General features: G+C 44.1%; 2 protein-coding genes across 5 annotated transcripts; both read left to right on the top strand.

Annotated features, from left to right (window-relative positions):
* Positions 1 to 125: 125 nt before the first annotated feature.
* Positions 126 to 9427, top strand: aars2 (alanyl-tRNA synthetase 2, mitochondrial (putative)). Of its 2 annotated transcripts, XM_053616630.1 has the most exons (22): positions 126 to 607; positions 1412 to 1600; positions 1742 to 1887; positions 2207 to 2398; positions 2538 to 2682; positions 2903 to 3048; positions 3382 to 3490; positions 3575 to 3613; positions 3764 to 3878; positions 3963 to 4090; positions 4195 to 4339; positions 4422 to 4591; positions 4790 to 4903; positions 5095 to 5235; positions 6079 to 6216; positions 6335 to 6438; positions 6813 to 6921; positions 7406 to 7531; positions 7664 to 7774; positions 7927 to 8010; positions 8215 to 8328; positions 8576 to 9427. In XM_053616630.1, exons 1-22 carry the CDS (start codon positions 365 to 367, stop codon positions 8744 to 8746), a joined length of 2979 nt encoding a protein of 992 aa, XP_053472605.1. In that variant the 5' UTR covers positions 126 to 364; the 3' UTR covers positions 8747 to 9427. The 2 variants fall into 2 exon arrangements, with proteins under 2 accessions (XP_053472605.1, XP_053472608.1); XM_053616633.1 differs by lacking the exon at positions 8576 to 9427 and having other exon boundaries at positions 8130 to 8215.
* Positions 9428 to 14910: 5483 nt separating this feature from the next.
* Positions 14911 to 20822, top strand: LOC128602686 (B-cell receptor CD22-like). Of its 3 annotated transcripts, XM_053616635.1 has the most exons (7): positions 14911 to 16052; positions 16157 to 16558; positions 19141 to 19231; positions 19329 to 19383; positions 19461 to 19678; positions 19802 to 19922; positions 20320 to 20822. In XM_053616635.1, the coding sequence occupies exons 1-6, from the start codon at positions 15872 to 15874 to the stop codon at positions 19878 to 19880; spliced, it is 1026 nt and encodes a 341-aa protein (XP_053472610.1). In that variant the 5' UTR covers positions 14911 to 15871; the 3' UTR covers positions 19881 to 19922; positions 20320 to 20822. The 3 variants fall into 3 exon arrangements, with proteins under 3 accessions (XP_053472610.1, XP_053472609.1, XP_053472611.1); XM_053616634.1 differs by having other exon boundaries at positions 19802 to 20822; XM_053616636.1 differs by having other exon boundaries at positions 16157 to 16426; positions 19802 to 20822.
* The last annotated feature ends 374 nt before the right edge of the window (positions 20823 to 21196 follow it).

The following is a 21196-nucleotide window of genomic DNA, read 5'->3' on the forward strand; positions in this document are numbered from 1 at the left end:
ATATATATATATATATATATATATATATATATATATATATATATATATATATATATATATATATATTTACATTTTTGTTATGTCATTTGAACGAAATGTGCCTTTATTCAAACTTTTATCTTAGAACACCTAACCGGAAATCCGTGCTTTTATGTTGCGGACGCTTCGCACACACTCAATACCCACCAACGCCCCTCCTTTTTTAAATACCGCTTACTGTTCTAGGATTGGCTGATTTTGTGGACGCTGAAACACACCGCCAATCAGCGAGCTCGCAGTATCAAATAGTAGCCAATCGTAGCGCAGAGGCGGGATTTATTCGAATACGGATTCGACTGGACACCGCGCCATATCAACAAGCAAGATGGCGGCGCGCATTGGCGTTTTGCGGTTAAACTTCGCCCGTTTGAAGATTTCGTGGGCGAGTGTGAGAAGATGTTCGGCGCTGTCGCAGTCTCCGGTTCGCGAGGAATTCACGGCCAAACGCGTGCGACGGACTTTTGTGGATTTTTTCACGCAGGACTATGGACACAGGTTTGTTCCGTCGTCACCGGTCCGTCCCAGAGGAGACCCGAGTCTGCTGTTCGTTAACGCGGGGATGAATCAGGTCAGTCAGTGTGCATGTATAAAATCTACAACTTTAATGTATAGTGTTGAGGTGTGCGAGCCAACAACAATAAACAACAACAATAAACAACAACAACCTCCTGGAGTTCATCTGTTACAGCAGAAAGGCTGAAGCACTGATACTTTATTAATAATACATTTCATTTACAGGAATACACTCATACCCAAGAAAATATTGGCACCCTGGTGATAATTATTACTAACACATCCCATGAGTGAGCTTTAGCTCTATGCCCCCCCCCCCCCCCCCCAAAAAAAAATAGTATTGGCACCCTCCTCCTAATGTCTAACAACTGTAGAGACTAACCCAGGTGTGTGTGGGGTTCCTTGAGGCCCCTTTTTAAATTTGTTTGTCACAGTGTGGGCCTCTTGGAGAAACTTCATGCATAAAATTAAATCACAGAGACTGAGGTGTTTATTGTGAAACAGCAAATCTGTGTCCTTCAGTCGTTTCTGTGTTGACGTTTGTCTCGTTGTAATATCCATTTATGGCAACGCTGTAACCTCCTGGCAGAAGAGAACAGAGCTTGACGCTGGGTTTGGGGAGGGGTTTGGGTTTGGCGACCTCATACTTCTTCCTGGAGGAAACAGGAAACGTGTATATTCCAAGGCAAACGAATTCCAAATTATTTACATGCGCCAGTGATTGCAGGGGAAAAAAAACGACATTACGAAAAAGATGGTAAATAATACATAGACAAAACATTAACTCGTGGAGATGATGTCAGAGTCTGATCCCATGTCGGTGATTGTGTTGTGATTTATTTTTATTTCCCCCCTGCAGTTTAAGCCCGTGTTGCTGGGCTGTGCTGACCCGCGCAGCGAGATGGCCTCGTACCGCCGTGTAGCGAACAGTCAGAAGTGCGTCCGCGCTGGCGGAAAACACAACGACCTGGAGGACGTGGGCAGAGACGTGTACCATCACACCTTCTTCGAGATGCTGGGCAACTGGTCGTTCGGAGACTACTTCAAGGTGCTTCGACTTTCCTATCGAACGTTTTCCGGTCGCTTTCTGACGAACGGTCAGAGCCGCCGCGCCGGAAAACGGTCCCGATCAGATCCCGTAGCGCAGTGTTCGAGTGTTTGTAGAAGCACTGTGTTCTGTTGTGTTTAGGTCGAAGCGTGCACGATGGCCTGGCGCTTGTTAACAGGAGTGTACGGGATCCCGGCCGAGCGTCTCTACGTGTCCTATTTCTCCGGCGATGTGGCGAGCGCCCTGCCTGCGGACGAAGAGACGCGAGAGATCTGGCTTAGCCTCGGGTACGTCCGCTGATGAAGACCAGTGCGTCGTGTTTTCTTTTGGGGTCAAAACGGTGGTTTGTGATTGACAGCAGATGATGATGGTGGTACAAGGGTATAAAAATATACCACGATGAAGACGTGTGAAGAGGTAAGTCTGCAGAATTGCATTGAAAGGCTGTTGAGTCCTGGCTTGAACAACAGGAAAGTCTTCATGATTACAGCAGTAGCTCTAAAGTCCACTGAAGCAAGGGTGACGTGGAGAAACTTGTGTTTTAGCAAGTGCAATGATCATTTTTTTGGCTCATAACATTCGCCAGGTTTTTTTTTTTCCTCCCAGCGTGCACCCGGATCGCGTTCTTCCATTCGGAATGAAGGACAATTTCTGGGAGATGGGCGAGACGGGGCCATGTGGCCCGTGCACCGAGATCCACTACGACCACGTAGGCGATCGGAACGCCGCCGCGCTCGTCAACATGGACAGTCCGGACGTTGTGGAGATCTGGAATTTGGTGTTCATGCAGTACAACAGGCAAACGCATACCATATACTACTAATCTAACTGCACAAGAAAGGGAGGGGGCAGGGAGGGGGCGGGGGGGGGGGGCAAGTAGTAGCAGGTTGCGTTGATGCATTGTTGGTAACGTCGTTAACTTTGTGTGTGTGTGTAGGGAGGGTGACGGAAGCCTGCGTCCTCTCCCACAGTGCAGCGTGGACACTGGAATGGGACTGGAGAGACTCGTCACTGTGCTACAAGGGAAACGCTCCAACTACGACACAGACCTGTTCACACCGCTACTGTCTGCCATCCATAAGGTCTTTCTCTTTCTCTCTCTCTCTCTCACACACACACACACATACACATATAGTCACACACCTGTCGTGTTCCCTGGTCAGGCCCATGTACGTTTGGAAACGAAACAGGAAAACAGCTTTTTATGATCTTTTTGAAAAGAGGAATACAAGTATTTATCTGCAGCCGGAGTGTCGCGCCGTCTTGCATGTCAGAACTGACGGTTTGTACCCGTGTGTGCAGTGCAGCAAAGCCGGCGCCTACTCGGGAAGGACGGGCGGGGTTGACAAAGGGCGAGTAGACATGGCGTACCGCGTGGTCGCCGATCACATTCGCACGCTGTGCGTGTGCATCGCAGACGGAGTGTATCCCGGGATGAGCGGCGCAGAGTAAGAACACACACACACCGTTCTGAACACCAGATAGAATTATTCGAACACAAGTATACACATCATAGGGGTTGAACTGAAAATAGAAAGAACATGGTAAAGATATTTTCTTGATACGCAATACATACTCTATTACAAGGTTCGTTCAGCGACTGTTTAAAACCTTAGCCGTGGCTACTGTTCATGTGCTGCGTTTTGCCTTAAAAGTGTCTTAAAAGTACTAACGTTGTCCGTGATACCGCAGAAAGCGTAACGTGACGTGATTTAACGCGATCTCTCGTATTTCTCATGCTCGTTTTCTCAGCGTCTCCGTGTTGCGTTGCATGTTTGCAGGCTGGTTTTGCGACGCATTCTGCGCCGAGCTGTGCGTTTCTCCACGGAAGTCCTGCAGGCTCCAGAGGGTGCGCTGGCGAGTCTGGTGCCCACTGTGGCCCACATCCTGGTGAGTCCCGATCATTCAACATAGAAAACGAATCGACCGGTCGGATTTGAGAATTCAACGGCACCGTCTCCTCTGACTTCGCAGGGTGACGCTTATCCCGAGCTGCACGCGGAAACTGACAGGGTGAGCGTGCGAGAGAATATCCAGAGATGTGTATAAAGCTTCACTCTGCTCCTCGGTGTAACTGGTTTGCGTAGAGAACAAGAACATGAACGTGCGCTGTACCGTACGCACGTCTAAATAGTTCTCCTCTTTCCACCTGTCTGTCGTTAGATCATGGAAATCGTTAACGTCAACGAGGCGCAGTTTCTGTCCTCCCTGAAGCAGGGCCGGAGAGTGATCGACAGGACGCTGAATAAGATGGACGGAAGCGCTGTTGAGTTTCCAGGTCTCACACGTTTAGATTCCAGGTAACACTCCAAAGTCTTGATCGTGTCTTGAAACCTAAATCTCGCCTCGTTTTGTTCCCCAGCTTCTGTGGCCTGGTCTCTGCACAGGAACCTGGGTTTCCCGCTCGACCTCGTCGACCTCATGCTGGAGGAGCGCGGCATGACCGTGGACAAACGTGGAGTGGAGCGGCTCGCAGCCGAACGTGAAAAGGTTCGGTGATTTCAGGACGGTTTAAAGTTACAGCTTTACCTCTGACCGTTACAAAGCGCTGACACTGGTGACTCCTTCTAAAAAATAGTCTTGATGTGCTGTAGTTACAGAGTCAGTCTGAAGGGGGTGCTGGAGAACGAGGACTCCATTCGGACTTGCAGGGCCTCGCAGAGCTGCAGAGCAGAGGAATTCCTCACACGGACGACTCTCCGAAATACAGCTACGTCCTGCAGCACGACGGCACTTACGGTACTTACAGGGAGTTCGTTTTAGATTTCCGATGTCCCTGTTCCCTTTTTTTTCCATAATTTGCGTTTAATCCGTATCTCAGCGTTCGATCCGTGTAGAGCCTCGGTGTTGGCGCTGTATACCGATCAGGGTTTGGTGTCCGAGGTCACCGAGGGTCAGCGGTGTTCGGTGCTGCTCGACCGAACCTGCTTCTACGCCGAGCAGGGCGGCCAGACACATGACACGGGCTACTTCACCAAGGACGGCCTTCAGGTATCGCTCACGACTGCGTTTACGTTTGTTAGTGACTTACCAGTGTAGCGGAAGCCTATCCAATTGTATAACAAAATATACAGAGGTGCCGAAATTACGATTTTCGCCCTCTTGCTATGCCAATACAGGACACACCTCAGACCTGTGTACAACCTACACTGTTGAAATTAAACTGTGTGTGTGTGTGTTTCTTTTCAGGACGTGCTGTTCCCTGTGGAGTGTGTACGCATGGCTGGAGGCTATGTGGTGCATGAGGTCACCGCAGCTGACACTCTGAGAACCGGAGACCAGTTAGAGCTTCATGTGGATGAGGTACTGCACATATGTTCACACACACACAGAAACATGCTCACACACATCCGCTGAACGTCTGAGGTAAAATATCGAAAGAGCATCATGATGAATTCGAAACAATAAAGCGATCAGATTTCTCTCTGTGTGTGTGTGTGTGTGTGTGTGTGTGTGTGTGTGTGTGTGTGTGTGTGTTTGCTGCTGGTGTGTAGGCTCAGCGTCTATCCTGCATGGTGAAGCACACGGCCACTCACGTGCTCAACTTTGCCCTGCGAGAGTTTCTGGGTTCCGAGGTCGTCCAGAGAGGCTCGCACGTCACTACAGACCGACTGCGCTTCGACTTCAGCTCCAAGGTGCCACCACCGTTTCTGCTACAGCGTTAGACTCGCGTTTGCAGCTTTTTACACTCCCTGCTTTTTACATTGCCCTGCACAAGTCCGTCCCCCCCCCCCCCCCCCGTGACCTTTTCCAGCTTTTCCACTGAAATTCTACAACCTAGAAACATGAAATGAACTTAACTGAGGTTTATAATCCACAAATCTACACAAAATAGCCCTTGATATCGAAGTGCAGGGAAATATCGGTATAGCTCGAACAATGATTTCCAATTAAAAAAAAGTGAAGGTTCAGGTCACATGGGTACTCGTAGCTCTGAAACCCTTAAATTCGGTCTGGTGCAACCCGTTGCCATCAGAAGTTGTGTAATGGTGGTACGGAGCATACATAGATCCATTATTTTAAAAATGGAAAGAATATGGCACAACCATGAGGAGGCAGAGGATTCAACAGGCAGTGAGAAGAAACTTTCAACATGGTACTACCACCACCATGCTTCATCAAGCGTCACCGTGTGGATGGTGTTCTCAGGGAGTCCATTTCAGTACAAAGTTGTACAACTGCTCAGTGTGAAAGTAGAGGGGTGAATACTTATGCAAGGCACTATACAGCACTGTTTACACTGGAGATAGCAGTGTTTCAGTTTCAGTCATAGTATTTTGATTACAAACGAAAACATCTCAATCGAACGTGTTTAGTCAGTGAAAACTGACAGTCTGTTGTTGTTTTTATTTTTATTTTTTTTTCTTTCTCCCCCCAATTAGCAGAAACGTTAGAAAGATCCTGATTCAATGTGTGTATTTAAGGTTAAGCACACGCGGTACATTATTTAGCTCCAGTAAAATCCTGTGTGTGTGCAGGCCTCTCTGAGTGTATCACAGCTGCAGGACGTGGAGCAGATGATCCAGACCATCATCCGACAGAACGACGTGGTCCACACACAGGAAGTGCCTTTAGCTCGAGCCAATCAGATCGCAGGACTGAGAACTGTAGACGAGGTCCTTTTTTTTGTGTTCTGGGTTCTATTTATTTTTTTATTTTACAATAAAAGGGTTTGCGAAAAGTTTGTGAACCCCTGATACAGACCGCATGAAATATACTTCTCTGTGTGTTCAGGTGTATCCTGACCCGGTCCGCATCGTGTCCGTGGGCGTCCCGGTATCCGAGCTGCTCGGTGGCGATACGCACAAACGCACCTCTGTCGAGCTCTGCTGTGGCACGTAAGACTATCGGCGATGCTCTACAAACTCAATTGCATTGTTATTTACGAATACAGGTCTAAAAATAGCATTTTATTGTCTTAAAGTAGTAGAGAGAGTAATGTAATGAACACACAGGAGTGAAAGTGAAGCTAACGGTGTAGCGTCATCATTTAGCTTGATTTTTTTTTTTTTTTCAATGAAACCGAAAGCTTCTTGAGCTGCTAAAGTTGTCGATGTAACTTTTTAAATAATATTTACGAAACGAGTAAAATCTAATATTGGGGTGTTTTTTAGGGTTTAACTAGTGAAATAACTTTTGGTGTTGGTGGACTCACTTCTGTGGCATAGTATGTAAATGAAATACTGAATTTTTTTTGGTGTTTGTTTATCAGGCATCTGCTGCGGACCGGAGGAATCCAGGACCTCGTGATCGTGTCTGAGCGACAGATGGTGAAGGGAATCAGTCGCATCATAGCTGTGACTGGAGACGGCGCCAAAAACGTAAGAGACTAAATGAAATCCATTATTTTTTTAAAAATAGACCGAATTTGGCACAACCATGAGGAGGCTGAGGCCTCAATAGGCAGCGAGAAGCAACGTTCAACATCCTACTACCACCACCATGCTTCATCAAGCGTCACCGTGTGGATGCTGTTCTCAGGGTGTCGAGTTTCAGTACAAGGTTGTACAACTGCAGAATGTAGAAGGGGGGTGAATACTTACGCAAGGCACTATACAGCACTGTTTACACTGGATCAATTATAGACAGAGAGGTGGTCATTTTGATAGCTAAGTTTTAGTCTTGGTATTTTGATTAAAATTTGTAAACAGGCAAAGCCGTGAAGCACTCTCGGTGCATTATGGGTAGCAGTGAAATGCCCCACCATGCATACACTCAAAAATAAACACATGAAACTAATAATTCTTGTTCTGTGTCAGGGGAAATCAATTATTTGTTTTTGTTTTATTTTTTATACCTATTAAGGCTCGGGAGGCGGGGCAAGCACTGCTGGAGGAGGTGGACTCTCTGACGGCTCGCATCACAGCTGGCCACGCCCCCTCACTGCCAGCTGCGCTGAGGCTCTCTAAAGAGGTCGGCCTCCTGACGGATGTACGTATGCACGCCACACCCTTTTTTCTGTATGATGCTCCTGCTGTTTTTCCATCCATTCCTTCTAATGTTTAGATTCTCAAAGTGTGTGTGTGTGTGTGTGTGTGTGTGTGTGTGTGTGTGTGTGTTCAGGCTGCAGAGAGCACTGCTATCCCACAGTGGCAGAGAAAAGAGATCCAGACTCGGTTAAAGGCTTTACAGAGGAGCACCAACACCACCATCCGCAAGTTGGAGCTCAAAGAGGTCCCCCCCCCCCCCACCCATTCACTGCCTATCTCTCCACCACTCTCTCTGTCTCTCTCAGTCTCTTTCACTGACTTACAGACATATGCACTAAGGATAAAATATCAATTTTGTGTGTGTGTGTGTGTGTGTGTGTGTGTGTTACTCCACAGGCTGTTGCTAAAGCACAGGAATTATTGAACAGACACTCTGATAAAGCCGTCCTGGTGGACATGCTGGACACCGACTCCATATCTGTAAGAACTTCTTATATTCAATATTTCACATATAGATTCATACACTTTATATAAATTCATATATATCACAGCACGACGTGTGTGTGTGTGTGTGTGTATATAATATATATAAACATTAGGCACGCTACATGGCTGGCTTCAACGTAGCACGCAGGCGCGATGTGTAAGATCGGGAATGAACCATGTTCTGAACAAATTGCGCAGGTGGTGATGAAGACTGTAAACCAGCTGAGCGAGCGCACGCCGCACACTCTGGTCATGCTCCTGTCTCACCTTCAGCCATCAGGGAGAGTGCTCTGCGCGTGTCAGGTGCCTAAGGTAAAACGCTCTCTCTCTCACACACACACACACACACACACACACACACACACACACACAGAGTTGGCATATAAATTTTCATAAAATTGGTTAAATGCTACCCTGCTACAGTAAATAGTATGTCAAATAGGACACGAGGGAACTTGCACTGGTGTACTTTATGACCTCGTACAATGATACAATCAGATTTTGAGTGTGTGTGTGTGTGTGTGTGTGTGTGTGTGTGTGTGTGTGTGTGTGCGCGCAGGGTCAGACTGCTATCTCAGCAAGTGAATGGGCTCTGGCTGTTTGCAGCCGCCTCGGCGGGAACGCAGGCGGCTCGGCGACTGTCGCCAAGGGGGTCGGCGTAGCAGCGGACTCTACCAGCCTCCTGGACACGTTGCGCTGGGCGGAAGAGTTTGCACACGGCAAACGTTAACACGTTTTTACACTTTGTAAATCGCATACTGTATTTGGAGTGAGTTACATACAGAATAAAAGACTTGTGGGGGGCGTGCTGTTTATAGTGGACGGGAAAATAAAACGATCGGTGGGGTGTTATGATGTGAAGCGGAGTTACTGTTAACGCCCCGAAGTGGGTTATTTCCTTACACTCTAACAGCACATCCTGAAGTCTTTTATAACTCTTATACCACAGCAGTGTGATAGAAACTGCTATTTTTTAAATTTATTAAAGAATGACACTTTAAAAAAAAAAAAAAAAATCCGTTTGCAGTTGTGTTTAATGTTGCGCAACACCCATGAAACAAGCTAGTGCCTGTTATCGCTAATATTCTAGCAGGTCGTTCTCTCACCTGCAAAAATCTTAGTGAGTGTTACAAAGCGCTGACACTGGAGACTCCTTCCATAAATGCTTATATAGACGTAATGCGGCACGTCCGTTTGTCTCTATAGAAATGGTGACGTGTTCGAATGAGCGTGTTGATATATAAACCTGTAATTCAACAGTGCTGTGGTATAAGCTGTATTGACATAGATCATAGAAAGCATGTACTGATTGACCTCATGCCTTTGTTATAAAAGGCCTGCACTCTCTTTTCTCAGGGGGTTTTACCGGGTATAGCATATCTTATGGGTATCTATTAAATTATTTTCCTGATCTCCTTGAGTGTTTTTATTTTATTTCTTTATTTTTTAAATCCATTTTTAACAATATGTAAATATACAATGATGCTTGAATTCTTTAAAATAGGACAAAGGAGATTGCTGAGGACCTCCAGAAAAAGAGTTGTTGATGCTAATCATGGTGGAAAAGATTACAGAACCATCTTTAAAGAGTTTGGATTCCACCAATCCACAGTCAGACAGATTGTGTAGAAATGGAAGAAATTCAAGACCATTGTTATTCTCCTCGACCAACAAAGATCACTCCGAGAACAAGATTCACAAACTGGGTTCACAAACTTTCAAGCACCACTGTAAGTGAATAGCCAATCATTGGACATGTGCAGTATGTCTCGTATCATGTAAAGGGGTGAAGTGTGTGGTAAGAAGTGTCTCAGCCCTTCTGTAGCGTGCGCATATTTAAGTAAGTTCAGAGAAAGATCAGTTAAGGTGACGAGATCGATTTTACAGCACAAAAGAAGATGGAAGACGATATAGAGAAAGAGACGATACGTCTTCCTGTGTAAAGACATGAAAAGGAAGAGACTATGATAAAAGGTCAAGCTAACACTTTGCTGTGCTTAGTGATTCTGTTCGAAAAAATGTATCCTGACCTCTCTGATCCGTCAGTCGCCGTCCAGTCTCCAATACATCTTTATTTATTTATTTTTAAATCTAAGAGTGTGGAGAAATATTGAGCCAAGTATTCTGTTCTCTTTGTCTGCATTTGTCTGTCTGTGTGTGTGTGTGTGTGTGTGTGTGTGTGTGTGTGTGTGTGTGTGTGTGTGTGTGTGTGTGAGAGAGAGAGAGAGAGAGAGAGAGAGAGAGAGAGAGAGAGAGAGAGAATATGAATAAACCACTGCACTTGGAACTTGAGGACGAGAACCCCTGTCCTGGGCCGGATTATCCAATAGGCATTAGGGGCATGGGTCCAGGGGCCCAAGTGAGGGGAAGAAATGTATTATTATTATTATTATTATTATTATTATTATTATTATTATGCATTTATTTATTTATTTTGCCGAAAATGGAGGCAATGTCTGATGCTTACAAAAGAATAAAAATGACGCACACTACTTAACGTCTACAGTGACATAGACTGTTCCGTGATGGACAGACATTGTGCCCAGGCATTGTACCTCACCACAAGGCATGTTTGCTAACATTAACTGGCTATATTTAGCTTGTCTTATTTGCTAATCATCTTCTAACAGTTTTAAAGGAGTAGTAAGGGAAAACGTGACTAATTTAATTTGACCAGTTAAAAACATTTACTTCTTACCTTTTGGTGACTTTTTACTTCAAGTTTGTCACACCAGCATTAACCCTAAAATCCTAAAACCGTGTGTGTGGTGAGAAGTGTGAAAGTGCGTCTAAAGAAAAGACCCTCACAAACTACCGAAAGCGTACAGAGCTGTGAGGTCAAATTCAATCCCTCATGTCTGTGACTAAAGCCTCTGGTTAAATCACCCTTCAGAATGTCATTATCAGACAGTCTGGACAAACTGAAACCCGACTGGACAGAGCTCACCGCCTTCTGAAGGAACAGAGACAGACACACAGTCATAACGGATGAAACTGAAGAGAAGCAAAACCTCAAATCAGGACACGGTACATCTTTAACTCGGTTTAGAAAAAGTCAGACTGGAACGTATGTTCTGACGTAAAGAAAAGGTAGAGACTAAGATAAGACGATGTGTTGTGATAACACAATGCTGGGGTAAGTGCTCTACTCATCTTCTGTGTCGTAAAGAAGCTCATAACTGCTTACAAGTCCAGTGCGAGTCAGGGAGGAACAGGCTGAGTAAGACAGTTAGTATTCTTCCCCCAAGGATACTGTTAGCTTAAACTCTACACGTGGTGGATCTTCAAGTGTCGGCTGTCTGAAGGCGGATGTCGCCGTGTTGTACAGAATGTGGAGAGATATTACAGTAGCAGCGATCCTCGTGTTACTGACAGGTAAACTTAAAACAGATATTTCAGCTCTTTCTAGCGGTTTTCTGTGCTGCTGTGTCACTACTGCAACAGTTCAGAAAAGCTCTCAACGTGTGTGTGTGTGTTCGTGTTCCAGGAGTTCAGGCTCAGCACAGTGTAACTCTCTCCTCTCAGAGTCTCTGTGTTGTTACTGGATCTACAGTAAAAATCCCCTGTATGTTAAGAAAACCTTATTACTCCAGTGTCAGACAGAGAGAGTGGTATCGAGTCCAGAGCTCTGAAGGAGAACCCCGAGACCTGAGGAAAGATCCACAATACTCAGGACGAGTGTCTGTAAGCACCTGGTGGTCTTCCTGTGAGCTGACAGTGAGGAATGTGAGAGCGAGTGACTCTGGAGTTTATAAATTCAGATTTAAAACACAGAGCAGTGACTGGATACCAGCTCCATCTGGAGTTCATCTGACTGTTACAGGTAACACACACACACACACACATTTTATTCTATAATATACACAATATGGCCAAATGTACGTGGACACCTGATCATTACACCTACGGTCCCCTCTGAAAGTACTGGAACAATTCTTTTGTTTTTGTTATACACTGAAGACATTTACATGTACATGAAGACTGAGACCAAAAGATGAATATGATAGATCAGAATTTGCTGATATTTACATCTGGTTGCATTAAACAACTTGGAACATGGCACCTTTTGTTTGAACCCACTCACTTTTCAAGTGATCAAAAATATTGGAACATATGCCTGACAGGTGCTTCTTGTTGCTCAGGTGAGCCCTGTTAGATTGATTAGTTTCAACACTTCTCAATACTGAATGTCTAATGTTGGTATGAGCCCTGGGTTTCACCTGTGAAGACTGCATTTGTTGTTATAAAGGATAAACCAACATGAAGGCCAGAGCCATTGCACAAGCATTGGGCATAGCCGATACAACAATTTGGAATGTCCTGAAAAAGAAAGAATCCACTGGTGTACTAACAACCAGACATGGAACAGGTCGGCCGAGGTAAACAACAGCAGCTGATGATAGAAACATTATGAAAGCAGTGAAGAAAAAAACAGATTGGAATTCACAAAGAAATACAGAGATGAGCCACAAAAGTTCTGGAAGCAAGATGAACCTCTACCAAAGTGAGGGAAAGGCCAAAGTGTGGAGAAAGAAAGGATCTGCTCATGATCCAAAACACAAGCTTATCTGTGAAACATGGTGGAGGTAGTGTCATGGTTTGGGCTTGCATGGCTGCTTCTGGAACATTCTCACTAATCTTTATTGATGATGGTATCATGATGGAACTCATGCTGGTATCAGCAGAATGTATTCAGAAGTTTACAGGAACATGTTGTCTACCAATTTACAGAGACTCAGTTCCAATCATTTTGCTCACCTAAAAGCTTGGTGGTCTGACACCAAAAGTGCCATGTTCTAAGTTGTTTAATGCATCCTGATGTAAATATCATGAAAAATGAAATTGGGATCTTTTGTCTTGTAGTCATTTTTTGTATAGTAAATCAAAATGCATTGGCCTTGCCATTCCAATACTTTTGGAGGTTTAGCGAACCTAGGCTGCGGTGGTTTGAGCACAGACACACAGGAGGCCACTTAGGTGCACAACTTGGAGGGTTTTATTCAAAAGAGAGCGTGTGTGGGTAAAAAAAAGGCTAGGTGGAGTGAGGTGCTCAGGGGTTGGTGTCGTCCTCATTGGGGTAGAGGGCATGGTGTGGTGTCCCAGAGAGATTGAGGCCTTTTCTGGAGGTCTGGGAGCTCTGGGGAGGCAGCCAGGGAGCGAGGTCTTCCTCTGAGGCCGTGTTGTCTGTGAAAAACAGAGAACAATATGTTAGTATTGTTTTGGAGACGGTTTCTCTCTTTGTTAGCGGAGGAAGGCCCTTTTATATGCTCCCGTCGGCTGCTGGATGGTGGAGAGCTGCCGTGCCGATCATTAGCCGCCAGCCGTGTGTGTTTCTGTGGCCCCGTCTTGCAGCCACGCGCTCTTGGGCTGTCCAAAACATTAGTGGTGTGAAAGCGGAGTTGTCCTTTCAGCACCTTGGTGGCAGTTGCGGGAGGAGCGCTTTAACTCTTTTGTGTGCCGGCCACCAGCCTGTTGTCACAGAGGGAACTGTATATGTGGGTTTTCCCAAACTGTTGCCACAAAGTTGGAGGCAAATGCTTGTCGAGAATGTCTTTGTATGCTGTAGTATTAACATTTCCTTTCACCTCAACCCCACTGAACACCTTTGGAATGAACTGGAACACAGACTGTACATCAGGCCTCTTTGCCTCTTTGCCCAACCTCAGTAATGCTCTTGTAGCTCAATGGACACAAATCCCCAAGGCCACGCTCCAAAAGCTAGTGGAAAGCCTTCCAAGAAGAGGGTTAGAGTAGCAAAGGAGGGACCAACTCTATATCAATGCCCATGGTTTTTTAATCGGATAATCAGCAAACTCATATGGGTGTCATGGTCAGGTGTCCACATCCTATTGGCCATATAGTGCATGTAGTACATATTTCAGGTATGAAGTATTTACACTATTTACATTTGTATAATTGTGTGTAGACTTGAAGGTAAAGGTGAAGCCTAACATTGTAAAACCGAGAGGAGTGAGGTGACCTGTAGCTCCACCTGCAGCCTCAGAACAGGCCATTTCTACAGGTACAAGAATGGACAGTATGAGAAAAACAGAAATGGTGCCTCTATTGTGATTAACTTGCCATCTGATTATGGTAACTACTCCTGTCAGGTGAATGGGAGTTTACACCACTCTCCTCCAGTGTGTAGGTGTCAGAGTTCCTCAGCATCAAACTGAAACCAGTAACTCCTATTACTCTCACTATAGCACGTTTGCTTCGCACCTCCAGGGTTGGGGGTTCAATACCTGCCTTCCTCCAGGTATTCCGTTTTCCACCCCTCCCCCAGTCCAAAAACATACGTTGTAGGCTGATTGTCCATAGTGTGTGAATGGGTGTGTGAGTGTTTGAGCGATTGTATGCTCCGATGGGTTGGCACCTTGCCCAAGGTGTCCCCTGCCTTATGCCCTGAGTCTCCTGGGATAGACTCGAGGCCCTGCCGCAATCCTGTGTATTATAAATGGTACAGAAAATGGATGGAAAATTCAAAAGTCAAAAACTGGAAGAAAAAAAAAAGCAGCTTGCATAAATATTCAATGCCCCAGAAGGAACGAAAATAAAGTGTAGAAATGAAGACTAAGGAGCATTCTAAAGAGGTTAAATAATTCCATAGTTTAGGAATAGCTAGAAAGAAACCATTGCTCCAGAAGAGCCATATGAAAGCATGAGTGTGCCCAGTGATGTGATTTTTTTTCTGAAGACATGAAGACTGAGATCTGGTATTCGGGCAAGTTGTGACGTGCCTTGTGTGGTGCAGTCCTAGTACAGGCCATTCCTCAATTAACACCATCCTACATCCATTCACTACAATGAAATATGGTGGTGGCATCATCATGCTCTGGGGACGCTTTTGATCCTCAGAACCTGGGCTTCTTGTCAGAACTGAAGGGAGAATGGGCGGAGCAATTACAAGAGAACTTGCTTCAGTCTGCTTTATAAACAGACAAACAAAAAAAGAAACCACTTCACCATTCAGCAGGACAAAAGTTTCAAACACAAGGTGAAATCTGAAGAACTTGGAGCAAATCTTCCAGGAAGAATGAGCGATGATTACTTTTACAAGTCACTGTGGCATTGCTTTTGACACGGTGACTTAATCTCACTTAATATATTAAAATGTTATAAATCAAAATTCAACGTTTACTGTCTGTACATTTATAAACAATAACACATAATTGTTGATCTTATCACGTGGCATTAAATGTCAGCATGCGCGAAAGAGCAATTTTCCAACAATTATCATGGTTTATTTTAAAAATTGATGGATTTTATTAATTGCCTTTTATTATGATATATTTTACTGGTTTACAGACAAGCTCACATTTCACATTAATTTTAGAAGAAAGCAGTGCAGATCATTAGAGTTAATCCTTCCTGTGTGCACCTCTCTGTGTGTTTCAGGTGTACTGGGTAAAAAGTGTTGGGGTGTGACTTACACTCGTAAACATGTGTGTGCTCTGAAAGACGCATCAGTTGATCTCTCTTGTGCTTATAACCATCCAGCAGGACACACAGTGATAAAATCAGTCTGGTTCATTAAAAAGCAGGTTGGCGTTGAACCTGTGGATGTGAGAGACGATGAGGAGTATCAGGGCCGAGTGCAGTACACACAGATCTCCCAGAATAACTGTAGTCTGAGAATCACTAACCTGAGAGAGAGAGACGCTCAAACATACAGATTCAGATTCTACACTGATGGGGGTAAATACACCGGTGATCCTGGAGTCTCTCTGTCTGTCACAGGTAAAGCAACATAACTATACATTTACTTAACTACATTTACAGAGATGAAAAATAATACACTAATTTATTATTTACAGATCTGAAGGTGACAGTATCAGACTGGAGTGAGCAGTACATGAATCTGAGCTGCATCACCACCTGCACTCTGTCTAACAACCCCACTTACATCTGGTACAAGAACAGACAGCGTGTGTCTGAGTGTAAATCTGCCTCCTGCTCTGTAGCTGCAGTCGATGGTGCGGTCAGTTACAGCTGTGCTGTTGAAGGCCATGACAGTCTCCTCTCTCCTCCAGTGTGTGAGTGTGGATTTGACTCTCCTCAATCATAGTACATCTATATCTGTATCAAATGCTGATCCTGAACACACACCAGCTGATTCAGGTGTTTTATTTCTAATCAGATTCTCCTAAAAACACCAGAGCAGTGGTTCTTTCCTCTGGAGACACAGTGGAGGGGGATTCAGTGACTCTGAGCTGTAGCAGTGATGCAAACCCTCCTGTTCTCACCTACTCCTGGTTTAAACAGCGAGCAGCTGCAGACACACTGCTGACAACAGGCCAGAATTACAGCATCAGCAACATCAGCTCCCAGCACAGCGGACTGTACTACTGCACTGCTCACAACCAGCTGGGACAGCACAACTCTACACCGACACTCCTGGATGTGAAGGGTAACTCTACACCAACACACCTGGATGTGTTATGTAACTCTACACCGACACACCTGGATGTGTTATGTAACTCTACACCGACACACCTGGATGTGAAGGGTAACTCTACACCGACACACCTGGATGTGTTGGGTAAATACAGTGTCAGTCTACTATGTAACTTTATAAAGAACATGTTTTAAGTAAAATGAAATGATGTTTCTGTACCAAAAATCTATACTGCATATTGGTTAAAAGAAGAGCTAGTTATTAAAGTATAAATAATGAGAATTTTTTTTATTGATATAATACCTTGAAATAAGATCTTAAGTTGAAACAATGATATGTCAGGATTACAATGTAACACAAGCGGTTCAGGGCATCCTAAGATTGTGTCTGATAATCTAAGAATAATATGGAAACTTAGATACAGAATTCTTCCACTTCCACAAAGAAAATAAAATAAATGTGCTGTTCACCTCATAATGTCATGAAATATCTACTGGTGTCTAACAGAAGCATCTCATGAAAAAGAGCTTTAAAAGCAAGTTACACAGTTTATTTATGTTAGATTTGACACTTTACAAAGAATTATAGGTACCTTTAATATATCATAAATGAATGATTAATGAATAAGTCAATAAGTTAGTAAATGTGTAAGTATTAGTTAAGAAACTGCATTGTAATTTGTTACTGCAGAAATGATTTAATGTGAAGCTACTCATGTTATTATTGTAAGAACATTAACTAACTTTAGACATGTTTTCAGCTTTTACATGTTCATTAATGCCATGCAATATCGGATATCATGAGTAGATTCATTTAGGCTCATATTTCCTCCAAGCCCACGACACCCACAAAGCAAGATGGAGGAAGGATAGGGTCCTCACTGCCTTCTCGTGGCTTGGCGGCGTGCATATGAGAGGGAGCATCAGCGTTTGTGTTCTTAGTGCCAGCTTGATAGAAGAGGGTAACATGGAACTTGGCATAGAAGAGGGACCAGCATGCTTGAAGGGGATTCAGGCGTAAAACAGTTTCGGGGTATTCTAGATTCTTATGGTCTGGGAAAATGACAAACAGGTGATCGGCTCTCTCCAGTCAGTGGCACCACTCCTCCGATGCTAGTTTTACTGCAAGTAGCTCTCAGTTCCCAATGTCATAATTTCTGTTCTGCCGGGGATAGTTTTCTCGAGAAAGGCTATTGAGTGCAGCTTGGGTTTTTCTTCGAACTGTTGAGAGAGAAGTACAACGACCCATGTTTCGGATACCTCCACCTCAACAACAAAGGGTTTCAAAGGTTCGGGGTGCATGAGGACGAGCGTGGTGGTAAGCTGCTGCAGGGCCTTCTCCACTGCTGGGTTCCAGGCCAGGCGCTTTACTACCTTTTTTGAGCTGTGATGTCACTGAGTGTGCCATTCCCAGGATCCCAGAATAAAGAACTTGTAAAAATGAGTGAAGCCTAAAAACGCATGCAGGTCCTTCACCATCCTGGGTGTTAGCCAGTCTGTTACAGCTGTCACTTTGGTTTGGTCCATGGTGACCCCGTCTGGGCTGATGATGTAACCCAGGAATGAAATGGTGCTTCCATGAAACTCACATTTCTTCCCCTTAACATAGAGCTGGTGTCCTAGAAAATGTTTGAGGACCTGCCATACATGGTGCACATGAGTCCTGAGAGGGGAGTAGATCAGGATGTTGTGCTATAACATATCTTCCCAACATGTCTCTCAGAACGTCATTAATGAAACGTCGGAAAACAGAGGGGGCGCTAGAGAGCCCTTATGGCATTACCAGGTATTCATACTTCCACTCATCCCCTCCTGGATACGCATCAAGTTGTAGGCACTGTGGAAATCCAGGTTGTCGAAAATGTGGGCAGATCTGACCTGTTCTAGAGCCACCGGGACTAGTGGCAGGGGGTATCTGTACTTCAGTTACTTGGTTTAGCCCTCTGTAGTCAATGCAGGGTCTGAGTCTGCCTCCTATCTTTTACACAAAAAAGAAACCAGCCAATATGGTTACGTTGAAGGCTGGATATACCCCTGTTGTAGTGCCTCTAGGATGTACTCCTTCATCATGCATTGTTCCGCGATAGAAAAGGTGTAAATTATGCTGTGGAGCGGAGTGGTCCCAGAAAGCAGCTCTATGGCACAGTAGTAGGGATGATGATGATGAAGTAAACCACTGGCAGGTCATGTTACTCTGAGGGAATAACTATGGATGCATGATGTTCTGGACTTTCCACTGCGATTGGGCCACATAGAGCATGTGTATGCAGTGACTGTGATAGTGGCTTGACCAGTTGGTAGTTTCCTTGTCCCTCCACAATACATGTGGGATGTGCAGTAGCATCCAGGAGAAGCCCAGGATGTTGGGGTGCTTCAAAGGTTTTACACCATACTGTAATAGTTGGGGAAAGTGGTGGCCAGTGTAAAGAGCAAATCCTCGGGTGGCAGTGTTTTCTTTTCTTTTTTTTTGTTTAAGTTCAGGAAACTTGTTTGGGAATACAATGTCATCACTACAACTGGTTCAAAAGATTTCAGAGAGAAAATAGTATTCAACTTCTTACATTTTCGGCCCCTTAGCGTGTTGAATGTTTATGGTAGGTGTTAATTGTAGCAGTGTGCAAATGTGATAAAATTGGCTTGTATCCAATCAAAATAGCAACACTGCCATTAACTGGTTTCGCTGGTACAACCATAGAGCTTCATATTGCTTGTAATTTATTTCTGAAGGTTTGGAGAAGAACATCGTGTTGAAGTTCATCATAGTGGGACTGGTTGCCTTCCTGGCAGTAACACTCATCCCAGGAGCTCTGTGGATGTGGTATGCTAATAGTGAACATACTGAATATGTTTGAAGAAAAAAAAAAAAGTATAAATAAATACTCATTTGAAATTCGTATGTGCTTGTTGTTTCTCAGGAAGAAGAAGTCGAGCTCAGCTAATGGCCACAGCAGCACTGGTGAGAGTGGACAGGTGAGTGTGGATGAAAGGAGGGAATGTTTGATCATGTGACATGTTCATATATAACTTTATTCTGTTCTCCCTTTCAGCGTCACTCTCCTGCTGTTTATGAAAATGTCTCAGCCTCAGACTGCAGTGGAAGAGTCACCTCAGATGATCAGGATGACGTTCACTATGCCAGTGTTGTCTTTAAAAACTTCTACACACAGGAAGTGTCTCCGTCACCCAGACTTCCTCCAGACACCACAGAGGACGAGGATGTTCAGTACGCTGCTGTGAATGTTAGCAGGAGAACTGCTGCCATCCAGTGAGCAGATCATTATCATTACACCAACACTCACTGTGCTTCATTAAGTTCATTACGTGACTGATTAGAAATGTAAGACATTACACTATTCTAGTCTTTAGATCACCTCTTTTTGTTCCACAGGCTTGTGGCAGACGAAGCAGCTGATGATCCGTCTCAGCTCTACAGCAAGATCCAGAAACTCCCCACTTCAGCAGTGTAGCCCATCATTAGTCCTGTGGCCTGGGATCTAAAAGCTAAAGAGGTAGCACTTCAGGTTCCTGGAAAAAAGCTGAGAGAGATGTGATAGTTCTGTTCTGTATCTCTGTTTTAACCCTCAACACTGCTTCCAAATCTAACAGGAGAAGAGGGACGGCTTTAACATTTTATTAGCGTACTGGTACCAGTATTATTGATTAGATAGTGTATTGTTGTGCTGTATGCTGTTTTATCTTAAAAGTATGGACGCAGTTCAGGATTTTAGGAAATAGAAATTTAGATTAACAATTCAGTTTATTTCTTACCTACATTTTACTTTTTTTGGCTCCTTTAGAATATTTATGAACACGTGGTTGGTTTATTTTTATGTTGGATTAAATGCTATTTAATGTATTTTTGTGACTTGTATGTATGCGTTCAACATATGTTCTTTTGTTTTCCAGATTTAGGTTTAGATGTAGGTCCTTAAGAAACCTTAAGAGGAACCAGACTCAAAGACGAACCCCTCCTCGTCTGGGTGACACCCGATAATGAGATCACAAATCGTTACAGTATACAGCTGTAGAAGAGTAAATCCAAGAGTCTTGGGATAAGTACAGGACAATCTTTATGATTACAGCAGCAGTTCTCATGTACAAGTCAACAGTATCTGATTATTAGATTATCCACTGAAGCAAGTGTGTGACTATTGGTTGTTGACTGTGTTTGTGAAGTGCAAATATTTGAGGTATCCAAAGTGGCTTGTGATATTAATAACGACAACACCTCAAACAATCTTTTGTAAGGAGTAACTGATGCATATTAGTTTGGTGTGTTATTATTGATTGATGTGAGTGTGAGTGTGTGCGCCTGCGTGTGTGTACATGCCACCTTTTCTTGTGTTTGTGTCGACTCACGTAAACTGCAATGAATAAAGTGTGCTGCAAAGCCCTAAACATGACACAGACTTATTATTCTATATTTCTATACAGAATAATAGATATATTTGCTTATTTCTAGAGTTCTATGCCGAAGTAGACGAAGTCTCCAGATAAACGTCGTGAAGCTGTAGGAGGTGAGACAGTCGATAAACTCTGGCTGAGAAAAATGATAAATAAAGAGTAGCTCCAAAGTTTCAACCCATAAATCCCACATGGACTTGTGAGACACTGCTAGAGAAAATCAGCGGCTTGCCATAAGCGATCTTCGTTAAAAATAACCGGGACAGAATACGGCACAGAGCGTTAGCTGGATGCTGTAATAATATGGAGCCATTTTCAATAATCAGTTTGTCTTTGGTATAAAACTGGAAGTTATGTGGATAATAATATAATGACTTTA

Source organism: Ictalurus furcatus, chromosome 27, assembly GCF_023375685.1.
Source record: "Ictalurus furcatus strain D&B chromosome 27, Billie_1.0, whole genome shotgun sequence".
Taxonomy (NCBI): domain Eukaryota; kingdom Metazoa; phylum Chordata; class Actinopteri; order Siluriformes; family Ictaluridae; genus Ictalurus; species Ictalurus furcatus.